Here is a 21,881-nt window from a genome sequence, read left to right on the forward strand (position 1 = left end):
TTCTGGGTGGATTGATGCCCCGAGTTGAATAAGGTGCGAGCTATTTATGAGCCAAGGAAGCCACCGGTCGAAGGGGAGGCCGAACCGCCTCGGAAACTGGCTAGGCCGGCCGGCTCATGGGCCTAGGCTGGTCGGCCTACCCTGTTTTGGGCCCGCCTTGGTCTCATCTTTCGCGTGTAGACTCCTCACATCTTCTAGAGTTTATGTCTTTATCGATTGCACCCCTTTGGACGTCGTTATCTTGGAGATATCTTTGAGGAAAGGATAGGATAGAGAATCCTTCCTTAAATCTTCATTTGCTTTGCTTAATCCCGAAGTATCTTGATCTCATCTTCGTGGGCTTGGTCCTTTGGGCTCTCTTGGAGGATGGATGTGCATGAATGGGCTTCGAATCAACATGGGCTTTGGTCCTTCCTTTGGGCTTTGGCCTTTGTCTTTCTCCGTGTTAGCGCTCGATCACGGGCCTCGTCATTTCATGCTCCAAAATAGGCAAAAAACCTGCAAAAACGAAGTTCCTCCAAAATATATGTGCAAGTGTGAAAATGACCAATAATTAGGCCGGGGTTAGGACGGTTAGTGATTTTGATATTAAATTCATGTCATTATCAAGGATAAACAAGGGATAAAAGGGGTACTTAAGGAGCGCCAACACCCCACATCAATTCTGGCATTTGTATCCTTGAGGAATGGTCGCCCAAGTATGAGCGGAATTCCAAGATCTCCTTCCATATCAAGGACTACGAAGTCCACCAATATGTAGGTATTCTTGACTTTTACCATTAACCTTTCCACAACTCCTTCTAGATATCTTATCGTGCAATCTGCCAGCTGAACACACATAGTGGTAGAGGAAATTGATGGATAGCCTAGCTTCTCGAAAGTCACCTTGGGCATGATGTTAACGCTGGCTCCAAGGTCACAAAGGGCGTGATGAAATTCAAAATAAAAGATTGAGCAGCTGATCACTGGGGTTCCGGGATCTTCTCTTATTGTGGCTGCTAACTCGCCCCACGCACCTCTTCTTGGGCGTGTGAGCTTTTCTGCATAGTTGAGGGGTATCCTGCTAAGTGACTCTTTCCACATAGTATTGATGACATTTACGCTCTCTAGAATTGATTCGGGTTTCCCTGGAATCTTCCCTAGTTCAGCAGCAGGTGTAGCAGCAACTAATTGAGCCAATTGAGTTTCTAGTGCCTTATTGAAACTCAGCTGGTTCTTCATAGCCATGGAGAATCCGTCCATCTTGGCATGGATAGTCTCCATGGATTTTTCTATAGCGGCCAACTTCTTTTGAAGGAACTCATTGATCTTCGCTTGGCCATAGACAAGATCTCTCAAGGTAGGCTGGTTAGGACCAAAAGAATTCGAATTCCCATTACCTCCTTGGTAGTATGGGCGTGGTTGATTCCACCCCTGACCTCCTTGTGGACGAAACTCATTGCTGCCATTGAGGAATAGAGCTTCTGGGTTTCTAGGCAATTATCGCCTGAATGTCCAACATTCTCGCAGACCTCGCACGTCATGCGAGTCTCCAAGGCTTGAAGTGTTTGCAATTGAGCCTTATCTCGGGAATAATCCTCAAATTTCTTGAGGAGGAGATCAATCTTCATAGAGAGCATGTCGGCCTCCTTAATGGAGTGCATACCTCGCTGGTGCGGTTGGAGGCGATCATCGCTCCAACCTTGGTTGGAAACCATCTTCTCGATCAATGATGTAGCTCTTTCAATGGTTAGCGAGAAGAAAGCTCCACCCGCAGCGGCATCCACATGATCACGGGATGACTGTGTCAACCCATTGTAGAAGTTCTGTAGAATGAGCCAATTATCCATTCCAGGGTGCGGACACGCTAGAATGTACTCCTGAAGCCTCTCCCAAGCCTCCAGAATTGACTCATTTGACGCCAGCTGGAACTTCGAAATCCAACCACGAAGAGCATTGGTTTTGCCCGTCGGGGAGAACTTCGAGAGAAACGCCTTGGCACATTTATCCCAAGTATCCACAGTAGCCTTGTTAGCATAAAACCATTGCTTCGCTCTCCCCAAGAGAGAGAACAAAAACAGACAGAGCCGGATAGCATCTTACGATACACCCTTGATAACAAAAGTACTGCAGAGCTCCAGGAACTACTGGAGATGAGCGCTGGCATCCTCATTGGCCTTGCCACAGAATGGGCTGGCCTGTACCATCGTAATGAGACCTGTCTTGATCTCGAAATTTTCTGCTCCGGTGTTAACCTCGGGCCCGGTAGGGACCTGATTAGCAGACGGAGCAGAGTAATCACGGAGTGTCTTCTGGGCCATAGCTCTAGGAGCTGACGATGATGCGATGACTGGATCAACTGCCGATAGTGATCTCTGAGTAGATACGAGACGAGCTTGCGTCCTCCTCAAAAGTGACTCTAGATCGGAATGAAAGTTTTGGGGCAGATCGAAACCGGTCATACACTACCCTATTTTCATATCAACAAAGACAAGAAAACAAAGCCAAGTTAGCCTGTTTAGCAAGCGAATACCAATTTCGATTTTCTTCACAACTTTTATCTATATATTTCACTATGTACCTTCCCCGGCAGCGGCGCCAAAAATGCTTGTTGGCGCCTACCAACGTCACCAGTGATGACACCCGCAGACGCCAATTTGGGGTGGCAGTATTTCATAAACCACGAATAAATCCGCAAGCGCACGGAATACCGCTGTAGCATTTTACCCGGGAGTATACCGGGGTGTCATTTATATTTCCGCAGGGAAGGCGATGAGTGAGAGAATATATAGATTAGTGGGTGAACTCTATCTAGATTGGATATTCTCATGCATAAACAGGGGTAAGATAATAACATGGTAGGAGGCAGTGTGACACACACACAAACTACCCTCTCGGATAAATAAATAAATAAATAAATAAAAGAAAGATAAAAGATGCTTTAGGCCGGGAGCAAGGTAAAAGTCAGAGCTCGAGTCAGCTATACTAGGCTAGCTATATCTACACTTTCTCATTGGTTAGCTCGTCAGAGATTAAACTACACAACAGGGAGATCGCTATCGAAGCGACGGGAGGAGCCCGTACACCCCGGCGACTTTATGTACCTCCTACCCCCCATACCGAACGTGGAGGATTACTAAAAGGCTCGGACAGCGCTGTCACCACTTGCCGGCTACCTCTACAAACCGTGGGTATAGTTGACGTCCAGCAACACTTAGCTAATCTAGACACCATGTATACACTAGTAAGGGATACTCTAGTGTCCCGCGCAGAGCCCCCACCCTCCGGATGGACAGACATCACACTAAAGCAATCATATGAATATTGGAGCAGTTGATAGAGTTCTAAGAACAAAAGACTAACCATCTCCAGCACAGGGCGATCATACAATGCAAGCATAGAATGATAACGCAACCATGACAAGAAGCATATACTCGATAACTCAGAATATACTTCAAGTAGATATCGGTAACCATAGTCTAATTCTATTACAAACAACCGAATATTACAAGAGAGAGCTAGAGATGAACCCATACCAGACTCTCGAGCAACAGCGGCGACTCGATGACTCCTAGACTTCTCCTAAACTCCACTAAGCCTAAAGACTATGCAAGGAATGCAAGAGAGGAGAGGTGAGTGGTGTGTGGTGTGTGTGTGTGTGTGTGTGTGTCCTATTCTCCACCCGTCCCTTGTATTTATAGCAGGGAGCCACGGGGTGAAGTCAGCACAACCGACGTAGGGGACCAATGGGGAAGCGCCACGTGCCCTGGTTGAGGCGGTGGGGCCCACGGGCCAGGTCGATCGACCAGGTAGGTCGGTCGGCCTGCCCGGGCCACCAACTGCCCCCAACTTCTTCTGGTGGGCTGTCTTGGGCCTCTTTGTCTGATCCACGCTGGGGTTGGCCTGTCTGGACTTGTTTGAATTGGGTTCTTGCATCACTTTTGGTCCATCTGAGCCTAAATCGGTGCTCTAATAATTTCTGTGATTTTATGTCGGGCCAAAGTGTGCTTATAACCTGCATATTAGTTTGAAAACACAACTTGCATATTCTAAAAGGTAAAGTGTGGTTTAGGGATTTCATTGGATAAGGATGTGTGTAAGAAATGCAAACTCTCATGATTTTCTGATCAAGTTGACGCCTGGAAATGATCATTAGTGAGCGTCAACAATGTCCTTATCATCCTTTCCTTCTTGAATTGGACTCCATCCCATCATCAATCTTCTGCAAAAGGTTAGCGACAACAAGGTGCAAGGTATAAGACATAGGATCATGTGTGGAAGATACATATCGACAAAGCATAGTATAGCAAGGTGCATCATGGTTATCACAAAGCTCAACAGTAGTAGAATTAGTAGCAAGATAAACACCTTATTTCAATTTAATTCCTTTAGGTTTAGCATCAGAAGACTCATTGCTAGGAGATGTATTTTTTTCAATTGCAGCAAGCTCATGAAAATGTTTCCTAATATCAGCAAGAGATAAAGGAAGCAAAGTAATCTTCTTGTCCTTATGCATGAAAGTGTATGTATTAGTTCTACCAAGGTTTGTAACATCATTATCAAATTCCCATGGTCGTCCTAACAACAATGAAGATGATTGCATAGGTACGACATCAAAATCAGCATAGTCATGATAAGAAACAACAGAAAAGTGTATGCGTGTTGATTTAGTTACCTTAGTCTTACCACTATTGTTGAACCATTCTAGGCGGTAGGGGTGAGGGATAGAACGAGTGGGCAAACCAAACTTCTTGACCAAATCTGAACTCACCAAGTTGCTGCAACTCCCGCTATCAATAATGGTGAGAACACGACGATCGTTGACTTTGAGAAACATGTGGAACAAATTCTTGTGTTGGATCTTCTCCTCATCCTCATGTTCTGCTTTAGAACTCAGCACACGCTGCACAAGAAGACTAGAAAGATTCACCGTTGCAGCTACAGAATCAATTGCCTCACCCTCATTATCCTCAGAATCTGCAACAATGTTAGCTGCAAGAACCAAATCATCCTCAACATCACTAGCACTTACATATCCATTACCATCAGGTGCAGCGATGAAGGCGCGAGTACTTGGACAATCCTTCATGACATATCCCATTCCGTTGCAGCGGTGGCACACAATGTTTGCAGATCTACTCAACGAACACTTTTCCAAAGTTGTATGCTTCTTGTGTGATTGGTTCTGCACAGGAGACACATTGCTTACCTCAGAAGCGGGCGCAAGAGATGGTGGTGTTGCTGGTGGCTTAGCAACAGGCGTCTTGGGCTTCTCAACATCGGAACGCTGCTGAAACGATCTCTCAGTGTTGGACCTGAAAGAATGTTGGACAATGCGGCGTCCCTGTACTTCCCGTTCTGCCTTAAGAGCAAGATGATACAATTGGGAAAAATGAGTCCAGTCTTTGTAGTCAAGAATATCCTGTATATCACGATTTAAACCACCAAAGAACCTAGCACCAGTGTCATCATCATCCTCACGAATACCACAACGTGCTAGACCAATAAGAAATTCCTGATAATATTCCTCTACTCCATAATCGGCTTGTTTTAAATTTTACAATTTTAAACGTAGATCACGCTGGTAATAAGGAGGAACAAAACGAGACTTCATGTGTTGTTTTAAAACAGGCCAAGTTTGAGGCACAACAGCAGCATTACCAGCATTGCAAAGATCATTCCACCAAAACAAGGCAAAGCTAGTAAATTCACTAGTAGGAAATCTAACTCTATGCTCAGTAGGAACCAAATGAGAATTAGACTTTTGTTCAACAGCGAGTTCCCAATCTAAATAAGCCTCAGGATCAACAGTACCAGCAAAAGGAATCATGGTAAATTTAGTTTTAGCAAAAGAATCATTATTACCACGATTATGATTACCTCCCGTACCTTGACGATTGCGCCGCAGACGGGACGCATCACGATCCTCATCATCATCAAGGACGGCATCCTCATCCTCATCCTCATCACCATCATGAGGGTGGCGTCGGTGTCACTGTCGAGGGGGATGTTGTTCAACATGCTCAAGGCGTGTGACCAGTCTATTGATACTGCGCATCATCTCATTGAACTTCCCGTCGATGTAGGTGCACTGGTCATCAACAAGTTTCTTAAGCTCATCCTTGGAGATGCATACATTGAAGTTCGTAGGGGACTCCCCTCCTTTTCCTGACCCTGTCATGGTCAGAAGACAGCAAAAGACAAAACCAAAGTATTATCCCTATCAACTAACAAGTACTGGGTGGTGGTGGAAGTGGAGTGCAAAATCTCAAGCGGCTTACTACCGTCTTGCAAGTGTTCTTACCAAAGCCAAATAGGATAGTACAATCTGTTGTTGAGCTGGGTGTAACAGTTGCAAGATGAACCTGTACTGATCGAAGTATATGTGGAGCTGTGGGACAGGCACAATATGTAGCCAGGAAGTAGCAAATAACGAATGCAGACTAGTAAAGTTCAATAAGTATCCAAAGTACAAGTCACAATTGCTGGCTAAGACATGTCTAGGCGTAGCACAATAAGTTGGAACAAAGAACGGTGGATCAAGCTCAAAGAACAAGTAAAACAACACTCTATGCACTTGTTTTTAATCTTTTCCCCAAAAAAACCTCCAGGACTAGTAGGAATCAAGATTTATTTTTTTCAACTATTTTTTTTATATTTTTCTCCGAACAGATGTAACACAAGCTCCAACCACAAAAATTTGCACCTTAAACAGAGGTGTGATGTGGCCTACAGAAAATCAGGCGCGTTTCCTGGAAACTGAAAAACAAGTTCGGAGCCTCAAAACTGCCTCTTTCTGATTTTTTTTTTAAAATTCTTAGAACAGCCCCAAATTGCATGTGCAGACTTTCGTCTTCTTTCTACTGTAAAAAATTGAGCCAAAACGGAGCACCGAGCAAAAAATTATGCCCGTTTTACCGAAAGTAACTCGAGTTACGCAGATTAAAGGGCACAACTTGGCAGATAAGGCGGCGGCAGCTAGGGCAAAGCCTCCCTAACCCATAGCACACGAAACGGCTGAGCAAAATGTCTTAGCTAGGCAAAGTATCCCGGGTATATGCAGCAAGAGGTATCGCCAGATGAAATCAAAAAGGGTTGCGATGCAAGGCGAAACAACACAAGGCGGCTTACAACCTATCTAGGGCTGGCGCTGCAGGAAGTCACACAAGGCGGCTAGCGAGGGCAAGTCGAATAATGGGGTGGATCGACTTGATGTTTGGGTAATAGTGGAGTGGGACAGTGGCGGAAACAAAAAACACAGCAACGGGCAATTGAACTACGACCACGAACACACTAAACCAGCATCAAGACTCGACCACGGACACAAACTCAACAAAGCGAATTGAAACAAAATTGCAAAAGCCCAAAAGATTCTAGGACAGCGGAAAAAATTTTGTATGTTTTTTGTGGACTCTAGGTATATGAAGGCGAATGAATCTAAGGGAAAAACGAAGGGTAATACCTCACCGGAAACCTGAAATCTGATACCACTTGATGAGGAGTAGGCCCGATCTTCCGAGAGGTAAGGGTACGTTTGATTGGTGGAGATCTCAACGGTGATGATCCGGCTTCAGATCAGCAAGATTCGAACTCTGCAACCGCTACACCACTGCTCTGTTGGTTATCAACCAAGCACAACTTGATTGACCTCGCCAAGAAGGCTTTTCCTGCAAGCGAATCGAAGAACACAAGCAAGAAAGGGTAAACATGCAATCTGATAATTGCAAGTATGAATGAAGCGAATCACAAGAGGGGTTGAAGAACTTGATTCCAAAGGACTAATCGACACAGTGGAGGAGATCAAGAATGGGGGCCCTGGATCAATGTATAAGAACTTGTCGCCACAGATACAACGATGCAATATCTGTTTCTCGAAGAAAAACACAAGACTAAACAAAACCCGAGTCTGATCAGTGGCGGCTACTGAGTTTAAGGTAGAAGGGGGCGTCCTAAGGTTGGGGGCGACCAGGGGGCGCCCACAACATGGGGCTAAGGCCCAACACAATACAAAGCCTGAAAAGGCCCAAAACAGGTGACGCAGAACCTTTCCGTGGTCACACAAAATGTTCCACAAGGTTTCTGGAGCTGGGACCAGAACCAAAAGAAGCGTCTCGCCGTCACCATTCAAACACATCCAATATCACTCATTTGGACGTCGTATGAGGGAGATATCACCAAAACCGTGCAGGGGTGTCTGCTGAATCCGAGACGAACATGATGACCGAGGTTGGGATGACTTGTAACTTGGGGAAGGCCATGCCATGAACGTGTCTAGCATGTCGATGTCCTCATCAAGGAGCGTCCTCTTTGGATGACAGGATGCTGGGGTCAACATCGATAGAGAATGGAGGACGATCATCAAACTGATCAAAGTCTTCTAACTTGTCCGAAATGTCTTCAACTCCAATTATTTTTCTTTTTCCTGGAAGAACTACATGGTGTTTTAGCTCGTCGTCGCACTTGCCTTGATTTTTCTTAGGTTTGCTTGCCATCTGCTTCACATAGAACACCTGTGTCACATCCTTGGCATGGACGAATGGTTCATCTTTATATCCACTATTTTTGAAGTCCACTATTGTCATCACATACCGGTCTGTCAATACGCCGTCTCCTGCTCGGTTCACCCATTGGCACCGAAACAAGGAATCTTCAAAGCCCCATAGTCTAGCTGCCCATATTTCCTCTATGACACCAAAGTAGTTGTCCTTATTTCCATCATGGCCTATTCGATCAATAGGCACACCACTATTTTGGTTCATGCTCTTTTTATCTTGGGCTCTTGTGTAAAATGTATATCCATTTATCTCGTACCCTTGGTATTGCATGATTATGGCCGATGGTCCCCTAGCAAGCCATTGTATTTGTACATCAATCGTGCTATCACCCATGAGTTTTCTGTTTGAGCCAAACAGCAATGCTATCTATGTGATGTCGTGTAATCCAAGCCTCAGACTTCCCTAAATTTTTAGATCGGACAATATTCATGTGCTCATCCATATATGGAGCCACCAGGGATGAATTCTGTAGAACGATGAAATTTACTTTGCGAATTTCACTTCCAGGGATGTGTATATTAGATTTCTTACCTAGTGTGCCCTTTCCTTTTAGTCTCCCATCATGGCATAACGTGGGGACCCCAATCGGACTAAGATCATCAATGAAATCAACACAAAACTCAATGACCTCCTCTGTTCCGTAGTCCTTGGGGATACATCCTTCTGGACGAGAACGGTTGTGAACGTACTTCTTTAGGACTGCCATGTACCTCTCAAAAGGGACCATATTGTGTAGGAATACAGGGCCTAAAATGTTTATCTCTTTCGCAACATGAACCAGGAGATGGATCACAATATTAAAGAATAAAGGTGGAAATACCATCTCAAAACTGACAAGATATTGGACCACGTCATTAGCCTTGTGAGCTTATTTGGATCGATTGCCTTCTGTGAAATTTTATTGAGGAAGGTAAATAGCTTCATGACTGCCAATGTTACATTCTCTGGTAGAATACCCCTCAGTGCGACCGGAAGCAATTGTGTCCTCAGAACATGGCAATCATGAGACTTTAAGTTTGTGAACTTTTTCTCTTTCATATTAATTCTTCCTTGCATATTCGAAGAGTAACCGTACGGTACCTTCATAATGTTCAAGCAATCAAACATGCTCTCCTTCTCTTCTTTGCTGAGATTGTAGCTAGCAGGACGCAAGTAGTGCTGTCCATTTTCTCTCTTCTAAGAGCATCTCTAGCAGTTTGGCAAATCGAGTTGCCATCTTTGATTTTTGGCAAAAACGTTAAAAATACTCCTCCAATAGTTTGGCAAAAGACTTGGCAATTTTTGGCAACTTGGAAAAAACCAGCCTCCAGCGCGTAAATATACGCGCGCGGCGCGCGGTTGGCATCGTGGTTTCTAGTCAGGTGGGAGGGTGAAAAAAGAAATAAATAACAGAGAAGGGTTCCTGATTTAAGTTTTCAAGAGGTGGAAGGGCATAAATATAATTTTGTTTCTCTCTCAGGGTTTCTGATGTAAGTTAGATCTGGATTTGGCAAGTGAATTATGCCAAACTGTTGGAGATAAACTCTTTTTTTACTTGGCATATCTTTTTAGAAGTTGGCAAAACACAAGATATGCCAAGTAAAATATGGCAAACTCTTGGAGATGCTCTAAGTACGTCGGTCTTCTCGCTGTTTTGTTTCTTTCAAATCACATCTTTCTTCCAGTGTATCTTTTTCCTGCCCATACGAACTGAGGAATCCGAGCAGGTTCACGCAAAGATTCTTCGTCAAGTGCATCACATCAATTGCATTGCAGATCTCTAGGACTTCCCAGTATGGGAGCTCCCAAAGTATGGACTTCTTCTTCCACATTGGAGCATGACCATTTTCATCATTCGAAACTTGTTGGCTTCCACGGCACTTTCCAAACAGGACATGGACATCCTTTACCATCGAGAAAACACGCTTTCCATTTCGGAACATAGGCTTAGCACGAGTTTCTGGTTGCCTTTTGAAATGTTTTCCTTTTCTTCTCAAGGGGTGGTTGAGGGGAAGAAATCGACGATTGCTCATATACACGACCTTCCTACAATTTTTTGATACAAGTTGTCGGTTTCTTCTACTGAGTGCATGCCTGGTATCCCTTATTCGACTGTCCGGATAGATTGCTAAGTGTAGGTCAATTGTTGATGGTAACAAAAAGCAATGCTCACAGGTCAAAACTTTCCTATTTGTACTCGTCCCAAACACATACACCTTCCTCCATCCATAGTAGCAAAAGTTCATCAATCAATGGTCTTAGGTACACGTCAATGTCATTGCCAAGTTGTTTTGGGCCTTGAATAAGCACTGACATCATCATGTACTTCCGCTTCATGCATAGCCAAGAAGGAAGGTTGAACATATAGAAGGTCATAGGCCATGTACCGTGACTGCTGCCCTACTCGCCCTACTTAAAGCAAACCTTATGTTCCTTGGGTTGTTATCAAAATCTGGGAATTCTCTATCCACGTTTCTCCACTGTTACCCATCCGTGGGGTGTCTCAGCATCTAATCTTGCTTACGCTATTCTTTGTGCCACCGCATCAACTTAGCATTGAATTTGTTTATGAAAAGAGCTCTTCAAATGTGGTATTACTAGGAAATACCACTGTTGGTATTTTGTAACGTCACAAATAAAATCCGCAAGCGCACGGATACCGCTGTAGTTTTCACCCAAGAGTATTCAGGGTATCGTATCCACTGGGGAACGTGAGTACACTATCTATGGTTTCAAGCTGTCCAAGGACACACACTGGTGTGGGAAGGATAGGATAGAGAGGACTAAGATTTAGAATCTATGTTTGGAAGAAGAGATCATGTCGTTGTTATACTTCGAGCTACTGATTTCGACCAGCTTATACAAGCAGATAGCTCCAATAATACGTGCTCTATCCGATATCCAAATGTGGAGGATTACTAGGGCTCGAACAGGACTGTCACAACCTGCCGGCTACCTCTACAAACCGTGGGACTATCAGACAACAGAGTGGTATAGTCCAGCCTAGACACCACATCTACGTTATTCTCTACTAACTCTAGAGACGTACAGGATTATCCTTTTCTATCCAGAGCCCAACTCTAGAGTCAAATGCTACTCTCTAAGCATACACTCATATAATATAAGGCAGAGATGATAACTTGCAATATAAACTCTAATTCTAAATAAGAAAGTCTCAAACACTTACAACCGAATAAGCATCCGTCGAGGTACAAGCGGAGAAGAGCGCCGACAAGCCCGGCACATCCCCCGACTCCTCCTCACTCTCTTGTACAGGTACTAATTGGAGAAGAGCACCGTTACCGGTGCCCCTCCTAAGTACCTCTACTCCTAACTCCCTAAGACAACTCTCACTCTCCCCTTCTATTTATAGGAGGGAGCCACCCCTAGAATGAAGCCAAACCGCCATTAGGGACCAACCATTCTTCGCCACGTGTCACTGAGACTCGGTGGGGCCCGTGAGCTGCCACCACATGGTCGGCCGACCAAGGTGGTCGGCCGGCCATAAACGTGTCCGTTCGGCTCAAATCTAGGTTTGAACGCTGCTAGATGGGCCCTCATGTCATATATACGGGTATGGGCTTGTCTTGAGTCGGTTTGGTAGCTCTGGTGGGCACGTAGATCCTCGTGAACGGGTCTGATTCGTTGAGAAGTTGTTGCCTCGGATCAGCGACGTGTCACCTTGCTTTTGGGGTGCATTCTCCTCTCATTTCCAAGAATAAACAACCTGCACAAAAATGTACACCAACACTTTGTGGAACTCGTTAGTAATAACTCCTACCACTAGTGTTGACGCTCGTCTTTCATACTGTAACACCCGGTTTATAAAAGGACATAAACCGAGCAATCATATACGTGCCAGGATCAAGTCACACGTATATACAACAGAATGAATAGTATATCACAGCACATATCATGCAAAAGATATAATAGAGCGAATACGAATGTTATTTATTATATTAATGACAAAATGTCTGATACAGCGGAGGCGTAAAGTACAAGTACGAAACTCGAAAGCTGGGCGTCACAGGGACGTCGACTAGGAGACGAACGCCTAGAAGTCCTCGTAGTCCTGGTAGCGCTGAGCGAACTCCCTCGCGTCGGCAGGAACTGAGCAGCAGTAGCGTATCCAAGAGGAAAAAGTAGAGAAGAGGCAAGAGTGAGTACACAACTCGTACTCAACAAGTATAACACAAACTATGAGGCTCTAAGGTTGGCTGACTCAACTGCATTAGCTTTTAAGTCTTGACAAAATTTTATTAAAGCTATTTACTACAAATTGATGAATTACCATAAACCCAGTTACATAGTATTTAATCAAAATTAAATTATGAACTACTGAGAACCAAACCAAACCACCAAGGTAACCCTGAGAGGCACCCCCCTCGTCGGAAGGAGATAACCCCGCTAATCAAAAGGAGGATCTGGGCCGCTCATGACTGTGAGTACGGCTAGTATACCAGTTTTACACTCTGCAGAGGTTGCACATCTTTACCCACAAGTCGTGAGCTACGCTAGTTGTTCATCACACTTCCTTAGGTGAGATGGCTAGCAAACTCACTACGAGGCCTTTACAAAGAATCTCGTTGGAAAGGATTAACCGCGAGGGTTGGATCGGCAACTGTGGAGCAGGTCTAGTGGGCGTCAAGAATACCACAGACGAGGCCACTCAGTACGAGGGATATAGAAGCTTACCACCCTTGCCCCGCAGGTAAGTTATTCCAAACCAAAAAGACCTAATTATTACGCCAAGACTGTCCCATTCCAGTCTTGTGGTAGCGCTGTTGTCCCAGGTTGTCGCTCTATGAACAGGACCTTATGGAGAGTGGCCAACCCAGCAGTAAGCACCGTGCTGGCCCCCTAAACCATGTTTCTAACAAAACCAATTTTAACGAGACGTGAGCCACTCAAGCCACACAGAGGGCCACTCTCAGAATTAAGTTGCATATACCATTAATCAAATTAATTAAAAAGGACCATTATGTGTTATAGCGCGGCACCTAGCACAACTATCCAAAATGCAACCCAAAGGATATATATAAAGGATATAAAGTGGCTAGGAAAGTCCTTATAGGCATACAGTATTAAAATGCAGTATGAAAATGTATTTAAAAGTGATAGGTATTGTTCATGTTATACTTGCCTTCCTCGTACTGCTCCTGCTGCTGCTCAAACTAGTCGGAAGATGGCTGCTCCGGGTACTGGTACTGGGGCTCCTCCGGTAGCTCAACGTCTACTCACGAACACATGGCCAGAAAACAATACACAACAATAAGCATACAAGCAAACACTAACAAAGGCTAAGAAATAGTACATCAATACATAAAAACAGCAAACTAAACTAGTCTAAAACTATTCTACGCATTACAACGATCGCGTGGGCATAAAGAACGCCTAAAACGGAGCTAAAACGGAAAATCTAGGCCTAAAACAAGTTCCAAGGACCTATTTGTAAGAAAACTGGAGTTCCAGGGGGTTTCTGGGCAAAGCCGAGGACTAAAATGTAATTAAACATTAGAGCCAAGGTCTAGCGTGCAAAAAGACCTAGGGCGACAGCTGGGTGGACCGCGGGTTAAAAACTGGAAAACCTCGGGAGCTTAGGTGTAAAGATTAGGACCTTGATAGAAATATCTTTACACAGACATGGACCGCGGGTTAATTGCAAGGAAGTTGGAGGGCTCTTTAGCAAAAATGCCAGGGCGAACCGGTATGTTTAGATCTGGGCCGTTAGATCGCGATCACATGGCTCGGGTTTGATGGGCTCTAGATCTAATCGGGGTCGTTGCCTCCAGATCGGGCGGCCCAGGGTGAAGGGAGCGCGGGGCGGCGGCGCTGGGTCGCCGGAGACGTGCTCCCGCGGCGGCGTTGCGCCGGAGAAGGCCGAACTTGGCCTTCTCGGGGCGGATTCGAGCGGAGCTGGGGTGTGGAAGCACCTATACGGCACGCGTGAAGCACCTGGGCATTCAGCTGGGCTCGGGAAGGTCTGTGGAGGTGGAATCGATGGACGGGGCGGAAACTGCACGGCGGATACCGCCGTCGTGCGGTCTTCGTGCCGTGCTGGGCTCAGGTTTGGGCACCAAAGGGTGCTAGGGTGCGCGCAAAGCCAACATAGGTCTGGGCAAGGCCAGCGCGAGGCCGTTCAGTGGTGAGGGGCATCCGCCATGGCGGAGCCATGGCGTGCGCGTCGGCGGAGCGCCAGGGCACGTCGTGCCAGTAGCTAGGGTGGCACACTGCCGAATTAACTTAGAGCAAAAGATAGCAGACAACGGGGCGGTGCTCACCGAGGTTTGGGTCAGGTTGGGACGGCGCTCAGGGTCGACGGCGTCGAGTCCGGCGGCGGGTCGCGGGCGGAGCTTCGCGGTCCGGGTTGAAGGAGGGTGCTACAGGGGTCCCCTGACCTCTGGATCTCGCGGATCATTGCAGGGTCGTGCTACAAGTTTAGATGATGGGTCAGGGTGGGCCAAAGGCCAACGGCGGTGAGTAATGGAGCGGGCGGGGGAGAACTTACCGGAGAGACGTCCGGCGAAAATTCTGGCGCAGCACGGGGCTAGGGCCGAGGCAAAGGCCTCAGGAGGGTTGCTGGCGTCGTGGCGATGCCCCTGCGCGGTTTGGCCGGGGCTCCGGTGCGGCGGAGTGGCGTGGCAGCGGCGAGGTGCTCTGCTCTGGGTAGGGGCAAGGCGGCGGCTAGGTTTGGGCGATGCTGGTGTGCGGGGTAGGGAGCAGGAGATTACGGGGCGGTTTAAAGAGCCCAGACCGAGGATCTCGGCGAGCAGGATAGGGAGGAAGGAGATGGCCCTGACCCGTGGGTCCGGCCTGGCAGTGAGGGGAAGGCGACACGGGCGAGAGCGGGCCGAGCGGGGCGCGGGCGAGCGGAGAGTGGAGCGCTGGGCCGCGTGCTTGGGCCGAGCTAGCGCGTCGTGCGGCGCTGGGCTGAGCGCGGGAGGAGGCAAGCTGGGCTGCGAGCGGGGTTTTGGGCCAGCCTGTTGGGTTGTCCGGGAACAAAGGAAAAGGGGAGCGGGCTAGGTTTGGTTTTGAGTTTTCTTATTTTGGGTTTGGGCTGGGTCCTCTTTTCCTTTTCTATTCTATTTCTAAAACAAACAAACATGTTTGAATTCAAATACAAGTTTGAATTCAAACCACACTCACTCAATTAAAAACTATGCATCAGCATGAATGCAACAACAAGATTTAAACCTAGATAAAATTTTAATTACTTGAGGGACAAAAGGGATTATATGCCATACTAAACACAATAAACCTTAGAAATTTAAATAAAGCCAATTAAATTTATTATTAAATGCTGAAATTTAAATTAGGGTGTTACAGACCCTACCCCCATAAAGAAATCTCGTCCCCGAGATTTAGCTGGGCTGGCAAGCAAAGAGATCTGGATATGTCCTCCTCAGTTCATCTTCTCGCTCCCATGTAGCCTCAGCTTCACTGTGATGACTCCACTGAACTCTGCACATCTTGATGCGCTTGTTCCTTGTAACCCTCTCTGATGTCTCCAGAATCTTCACCGGATGCTCAGTATAAGTCAGATCTTCCTGCACCTCTACTCCATCCAGTGGTGCCTGCTCCTCGGGTACTCGCAGGCACTTCTTCAGCTGGGATATATGGAAGACATCATGAACTCCTGAGAGGCTGGTGGGCAACTCCAGGTGATAAGCAACTTCGCCTTTCCTCTCTAGCACCTTGAATGGACCAACATACCGAGGTGCTAGCTTCCCCTTGACATTAAACCTACGGATTCCTCTCATCGGAGACACTTTCAGGTATACATGATCACCAATACTGAAAGTCAGGTCTCTCTGTTTGCCATCTGCATAGCTCTTTTGCCTCCTCTGTGCAATCCTCAGATTTTCTCGCACAGCTTGTACCATCTGCTCTGCATCTTCTATAATATCAGGGCCAAAGAGCTGCTTCTCACCAATCTGATCCCAATAGAGAGGAGTCCTGCACTTTCTGCCATACAATGCCTCGAAGGGGGACTTCTTCAGACTGGCCTGATAGCTGTCGTTATATGAGAACTCAGCATACGACAGGCACTTATCCCAACTAGTACCATACTGAATAGCACAAGCTCTCAGCATATCCTCCAACACTTGGTTGGTTCTCTCTGTCTGCCCATCTGTCTGAGGATGATAGGCGGTGCTGAATCGTAGCTTCGTATCCAAAGAATCATGAAGCTGCTCCCAGAACCGTGAAGTGAACTGAGATCCTCTGTCAGATATAATCTTCTTGGGCACACCATGCAGGCAGACAATCCGAGAGATATACAACTCAGCAAGTCTAGCACCGGAGTAAGTAGTGTTCACTGGAATGAAGTGAACAACTTTCGTCAAACGATCCACTACTACCCATATGGAGTTGTACCCTTTCTGAGTACGAGGCAATCCAACAATGAAGTCCATAGTGATCTCCTCCCATTTCCACTCTGGAACCTTCAAAGGCTGTAACAGACCTGCTAGTCTCTGATGCTCAGCCTTGACACGCTGACAGGTGTCACAAATAGCCACGTACTCTGCCACTGAACGCTTCATCCCATACCACCAGAAACGTTCCTTGAGATCATAATACATCTTCCTGCTGCCCGGATGAATAAAATAAGCTGTATCATGAGCCTCACTCAGAATCAACTTCCGGAGATCCTTCACATCTGGCACACAGATCCGGTTCTTGTACCACAAGGTACCCTGATCATCCTCTCTGAAATGAGGAGCCTTGCCTTTCTTGAGAAACTCACGAATCTCCTGCAGCTTCTCATCTTCTTTCTGATGCTGCCTGATCTCTGCCTCTAGAGTGGGTACTGCCTCGAATGCTACACTCGAAGTATGATGTAAGAAACCCAGACTCAACTGCTCAAACTCCTCACATAACTCCTGAGGCATCTGGAAAGCAACGGCCATGTTGACATAGCTTCTTCTGCTCAGAGCATCTGCCACAACATTGGCCTTACCCGGATGATAGTGAATCTCCAGGTCATAATGCTTGACCAACTCTAACCATCTCCTCTGCCGCATGTTCAGCTCATTCTGCGTGAAAATATACTTGAGGCTCTTGTGATCAGTATAGATATCACATTGCTGCCCATACAAGTAATGCCTCCAAATCTTCAGAGCGTGCACAACTGCGGCTAACTCAAGATCATGAGTGGGATAGTTCAGCTCATGCCGACGTAACTGCCGTGAAGCATAAGCAATCACTCTGCCCTCCTGCATCAGAACACAACCAAGACCATCCTTCGAAGCATCACAGTACACCGTGAACCTCTTGCTCTGGTTTGGCAGAGTAAGGACTGGCGCCGTAGTAAGCCTCTTTTTCAACTCATCAAAGGCCATCTGACGCTCATCTGTCCATATGAATGCCGCATTCTTCTCTAGCAAGGAAGTCAAAGGCTTTGCGATCTTGGAGAAATTCTCAATGAACCTCCAATAATATCCTGCTAAGCCCAAGAATGACCGGACTTCCTTCACCGTCTGCGGTGTCTCCCACTCAAGCACATCCTTCACCTTGCTCGGATCAACTGCAATACCTCCCTTGGAGATGATATGACCGAGGAATGGAACCTCGTCAATCCAGAACTCGCACTTGCTAAACTTAGCATACAGCTGATGCTCTCTCAATCTCTGCAACACGAGCCTCAGATGCTCTTCATGCTCTTCCTCTGTCTTGGAGAAGATCAGAATATCATCAATGAAGATCACCACGAAGACATCCAGATAATCCATAAAAACCATGTTCATCAAGTGCATGAAGAAAGCCGGGGCATTAGTCAAGCCGAAGGACATGACTGTGTACTCATACAGCCCGTACTTGCAGGTGAATGTCGTCTTCGGAATATCCTCCGGACGGATCCTCAGCTGAAAATAACCCGAACGCAAATCAATCTTCGAGAATATACGAGCAACTCGAAGCAGATCAAAGAGATCCTCAATACGGGGCAGTGGACGTGTCACCTTGCTTTTGGGGTGCATTCTCCTCTCATTTCCAAGAATAAACATCCTGCACAAAAATGTACACCAACACTTTGTGGAACTCGTTAGTAATAACTCCTACCACTAGTGTTGACGCTCGTCTTTCATACGCTCATGCAGGAGCTAATGGCTTGCTCTGATGGTCGGGTTTGTATCTTGACCCTTGAAGCCTGTTTTACATGCATTTCGCTCAAATTCCAATATAGCAATATTTCTAAGAGGAAACGTGAAATTAGCTCTTTATGGATAACATATGCATGTATGAGACTTTATTCTCGTGATTTCAGGCTCCAGGTGACGCTTGAAATGAGTCGTTAGCGAGCATCAACAACCACATCACCTTAGTGGGAACTTTTTTCATGGCGGGCTCCCCATCGACATCACCAGGATCATTTTGCCTGATCTTGTACCATTTTGCATCACAGACAGGACAGGCATCCAGTTTCTCATATTCATCGCCACGATAGAGAATACAATTGTTAGGACATTAGTGAATTTTCTGTACCTCCAATCCAAGATGACAAACAACCTTTTTTGTTTCGTATGTTGTAGAGGGCAGTTCATTCCCCTGTGAAGCATGTTCTTTACAATATCTAGTAGCTCCTCAAATCCCTTATCGGTAACACCATTGGCAGCATTTCCAGTGTGGTACCCAACTTTTTAAGCCCCTGATTGCAATTTGGGTATAATAATTTTTTGTGATCCTCTAACATCATCTCAAACTTCTTTGACTCCTTCAAAGTTTCAATGTCTCTCTGTGTATCAACTAAACCCTGACCTAGTTCGTCAGGTGATTGATCTTCTACAGAATTTACATCAGCCTCGTCGATTGGTTCATCTTCAAAGGCACCTGCTTCATATAAGTGAGCCCAGTCTGCAATGTTGTTGTTGTCATCATCATCATCGACTTCACCTTCTTGCATCAGAACTCTAGGTTCACCATGCTTGATCCAAAGCGTATAGTTATTCATGAAACACTTTTCATAAATGTGGACGTGTAGAGTGTGCTTGTTAGAGTATTTCTTCTTATTTTGGCAAGTGCGGCATGGACAGCACATGAAACCTTTCGATGACTTATGGGCCTCCGCCGCATCAAGAAAATACTTTAGACCATTAATCCACGCCATGGTGTACCTGTCGCCGTACATCCATTGTCGGTCCATCGATCTACAATAAATTGACAAATTTCACACTATAAAATTTACATAATAAAGCATGCATAATGTTGCAAAGCCATTTCTATGAATTAAACATTAAAATATAAAAAGTCCAAAAATTCATCACATAACATGCTTAAATTGCACAACATAATAAATTAGAAGGTCCAATTTAAAATACAGATTAAACTACATGCTAGCTACCTAATACAAATTACTTATTATGAGATCTTTTGACCAATGCCTTGTAAACCGCCTCGCGAAGTCTTGACATGGAACAGTCATATTCCGCCAGTCCCGACGCTTCGCGTCTTGCATTATATCAAGCCATCAACTCACGACCATCATCAGTACCATGCAACTCGACGTTAAATTCACGATGAAATTTAGGACTTTCCTTGCCAAGTGAGAATATATGAAAAGCTTTCATAATCCAACGACGAATACGACCGCTAACAAGACCAACACGCTCTGTAGGGTGGAACTCAAGTGAATGACCGGTACACTTCAATTGATTGCGTACCGCCAACCGAGCCGCAGCTCGACGCTCGAAGACATCATATTGCAAAGGCATTTCTAAAAAATAATATTAATAAGAGGTCACTTATATGTATCATTAAGAAACAAAACTAATTTCAGTACACTTATTAAATCTATACTATAAAAATCCTAAACAATTGAAAGCCTCCCCCACCTGAAAAAATCCCGTGTACCTCTCACAGCAAGACCCACATGTCAGGTCGGAAGATGCAAAAGTTTAGAAATGTTAATGAAAATAGCCAACTAAAAAATATTTCTGCCTTTTGGAAGCTTCTTTTGTCACCGTGGGTGTGTTTAGGTCCACGAAATTTTGGGAGAAAATGTCACATCGGAAACTATAGCATACTGTAGTACTTTTCGTTTGTTTGTGGTAAATATTGTCCTATCATGATCTAACTAGACTCAAAAGATTCGTCTCGCAACGTACATCAAAACTATGCAATTAGTTTTTTTATTTACCTACATTTAGTACTACATGTATGTGTCATTTGCTATATTTAATATTTCGATGTGATGGAGATGTGATGGAAAATTTGGAAATTTTGTGGGAACTGAACACAGCCCGTGAAAAATTTATAACCGCATGTGTACCCACATCCAGTCCCGCCCGTCAATCATGCGCCGTCCGACCCACCTAATTGCCCGAGGCCGCGCTGGCCTCGTCCGCTTCCCCGTGAAGCTTCCTCCTCCGCCGCCTTCCCCTGGAGCGCTCGCGCAGCGTGAGGCCCTCCGTGCCGCAGCAGAATTCTTCTCCAACCGCGGCTCCGACGACGACGGCAGCGGATCCGAGTCGGAGGGCGAGTAGGAAACTAGGAATGCAGGATACAGCGGGGTTCCGGCCTCGTCACCTTCCCCGTGATGCCGCCTCCACCGCCGCCTTCCCCCGGTGCGTTTGCGCAACATGAGGTCCTCCGCTCCGCATCGGAGTTCTTCTCCAACCACGGCTCCTCCTCCTCATCCAATGAGGATGGTGGCGGGTCCGAGTCGGAGGGCGAGCAGGACACAACGGAGTTCGTTCCGGGGCCTGTTCGAGCGGGGTGCCGCGTTGAGGGGCAAGTTGGGTCCTGTAGGAGCTTGCAGATGAAATGGAGTCCTAGCAATGGGTCCGCACTACGCTGGCTATGGTGGGCTCGTGAAGATGCTATTCGTGGAGTATTCTCGCCCAACATCCGCTTGATGAATTGCGTAAGCTAGACAGTCCTAGCTCTCCACGTGAAGATGCACATTTCGTAGCATGGTTGACATCTGCCTTCACATTTTCTTGCTTCTTTTTTGTAGATCATCGTGCTTGATTTGATCCTGCTGAAGACAATGGCGTACCACCATATTCTAGTTAATAAGCATAGCATGTGATGTCATCTGTTGATAAGATATGAATCTATGATGTCCAGACATACTAACATTCCATTCTCACTGGTGTTTTATTGGCACTTGAGGCAATTAGTTCGCTAAATAGGTATTTGGTACTGCCTAGAGTATCTTTCACCGACCCTGAGCTACCATTTCAGTATTTGCATATGGTCATGTAAGAGTTATAAGGCACTTTTTTCCTGTACACCAGTGGATATACTAGAGCAAGATGAATCCTAGATAATGTGGAAAAGAATCTAGCTAATATATATGTTTATATCTTGGATATATTTATCCTTCCATTACTGTTCTTTTTCTTTTCTTTTTTTCCTACAGTCCAAATC

The 21,881-nt window shown here is 45.8% G+C and overlaps 1 protein-coding gene across 1 annotated transcript; it reads left to right on the plus strand.

The window, feature by feature from the left end:
- Nucleotides 1–20,802: 20,802 nt before the first annotated feature.
- Nucleotides 20,803–21,672, plus strand: LOC120651247. Its single transcript, XM_039928683.1, has 2 exons — nt 20,803–21,372; nt 21,466–21,672. Exons 1-2 carry the CDS (start codon nt 21,046–21,048, stop codon nt 21,538–21,540), a joined length of 402 nt encoding a protein of 133 aa, XP_039784617.1. The 5' UTR covers nt 20,803–21,045; the 3' UTR covers nt 21,541–21,672.
- Nucleotides 21,673–21,881: the final 209 nt, after the last annotated feature.

This window comes from Panicum virgatum, chromosome 9K (assembly GCF_016808335.1).
Source record: "Panicum virgatum strain AP13 chromosome 9K, P.virgatum_v5, whole genome shotgun sequence".
NCBI lineage: Eukaryota > Viridiplantae > Streptophyta > Magnoliopsida > Poales > Poaceae > Panicum > Panicum virgatum.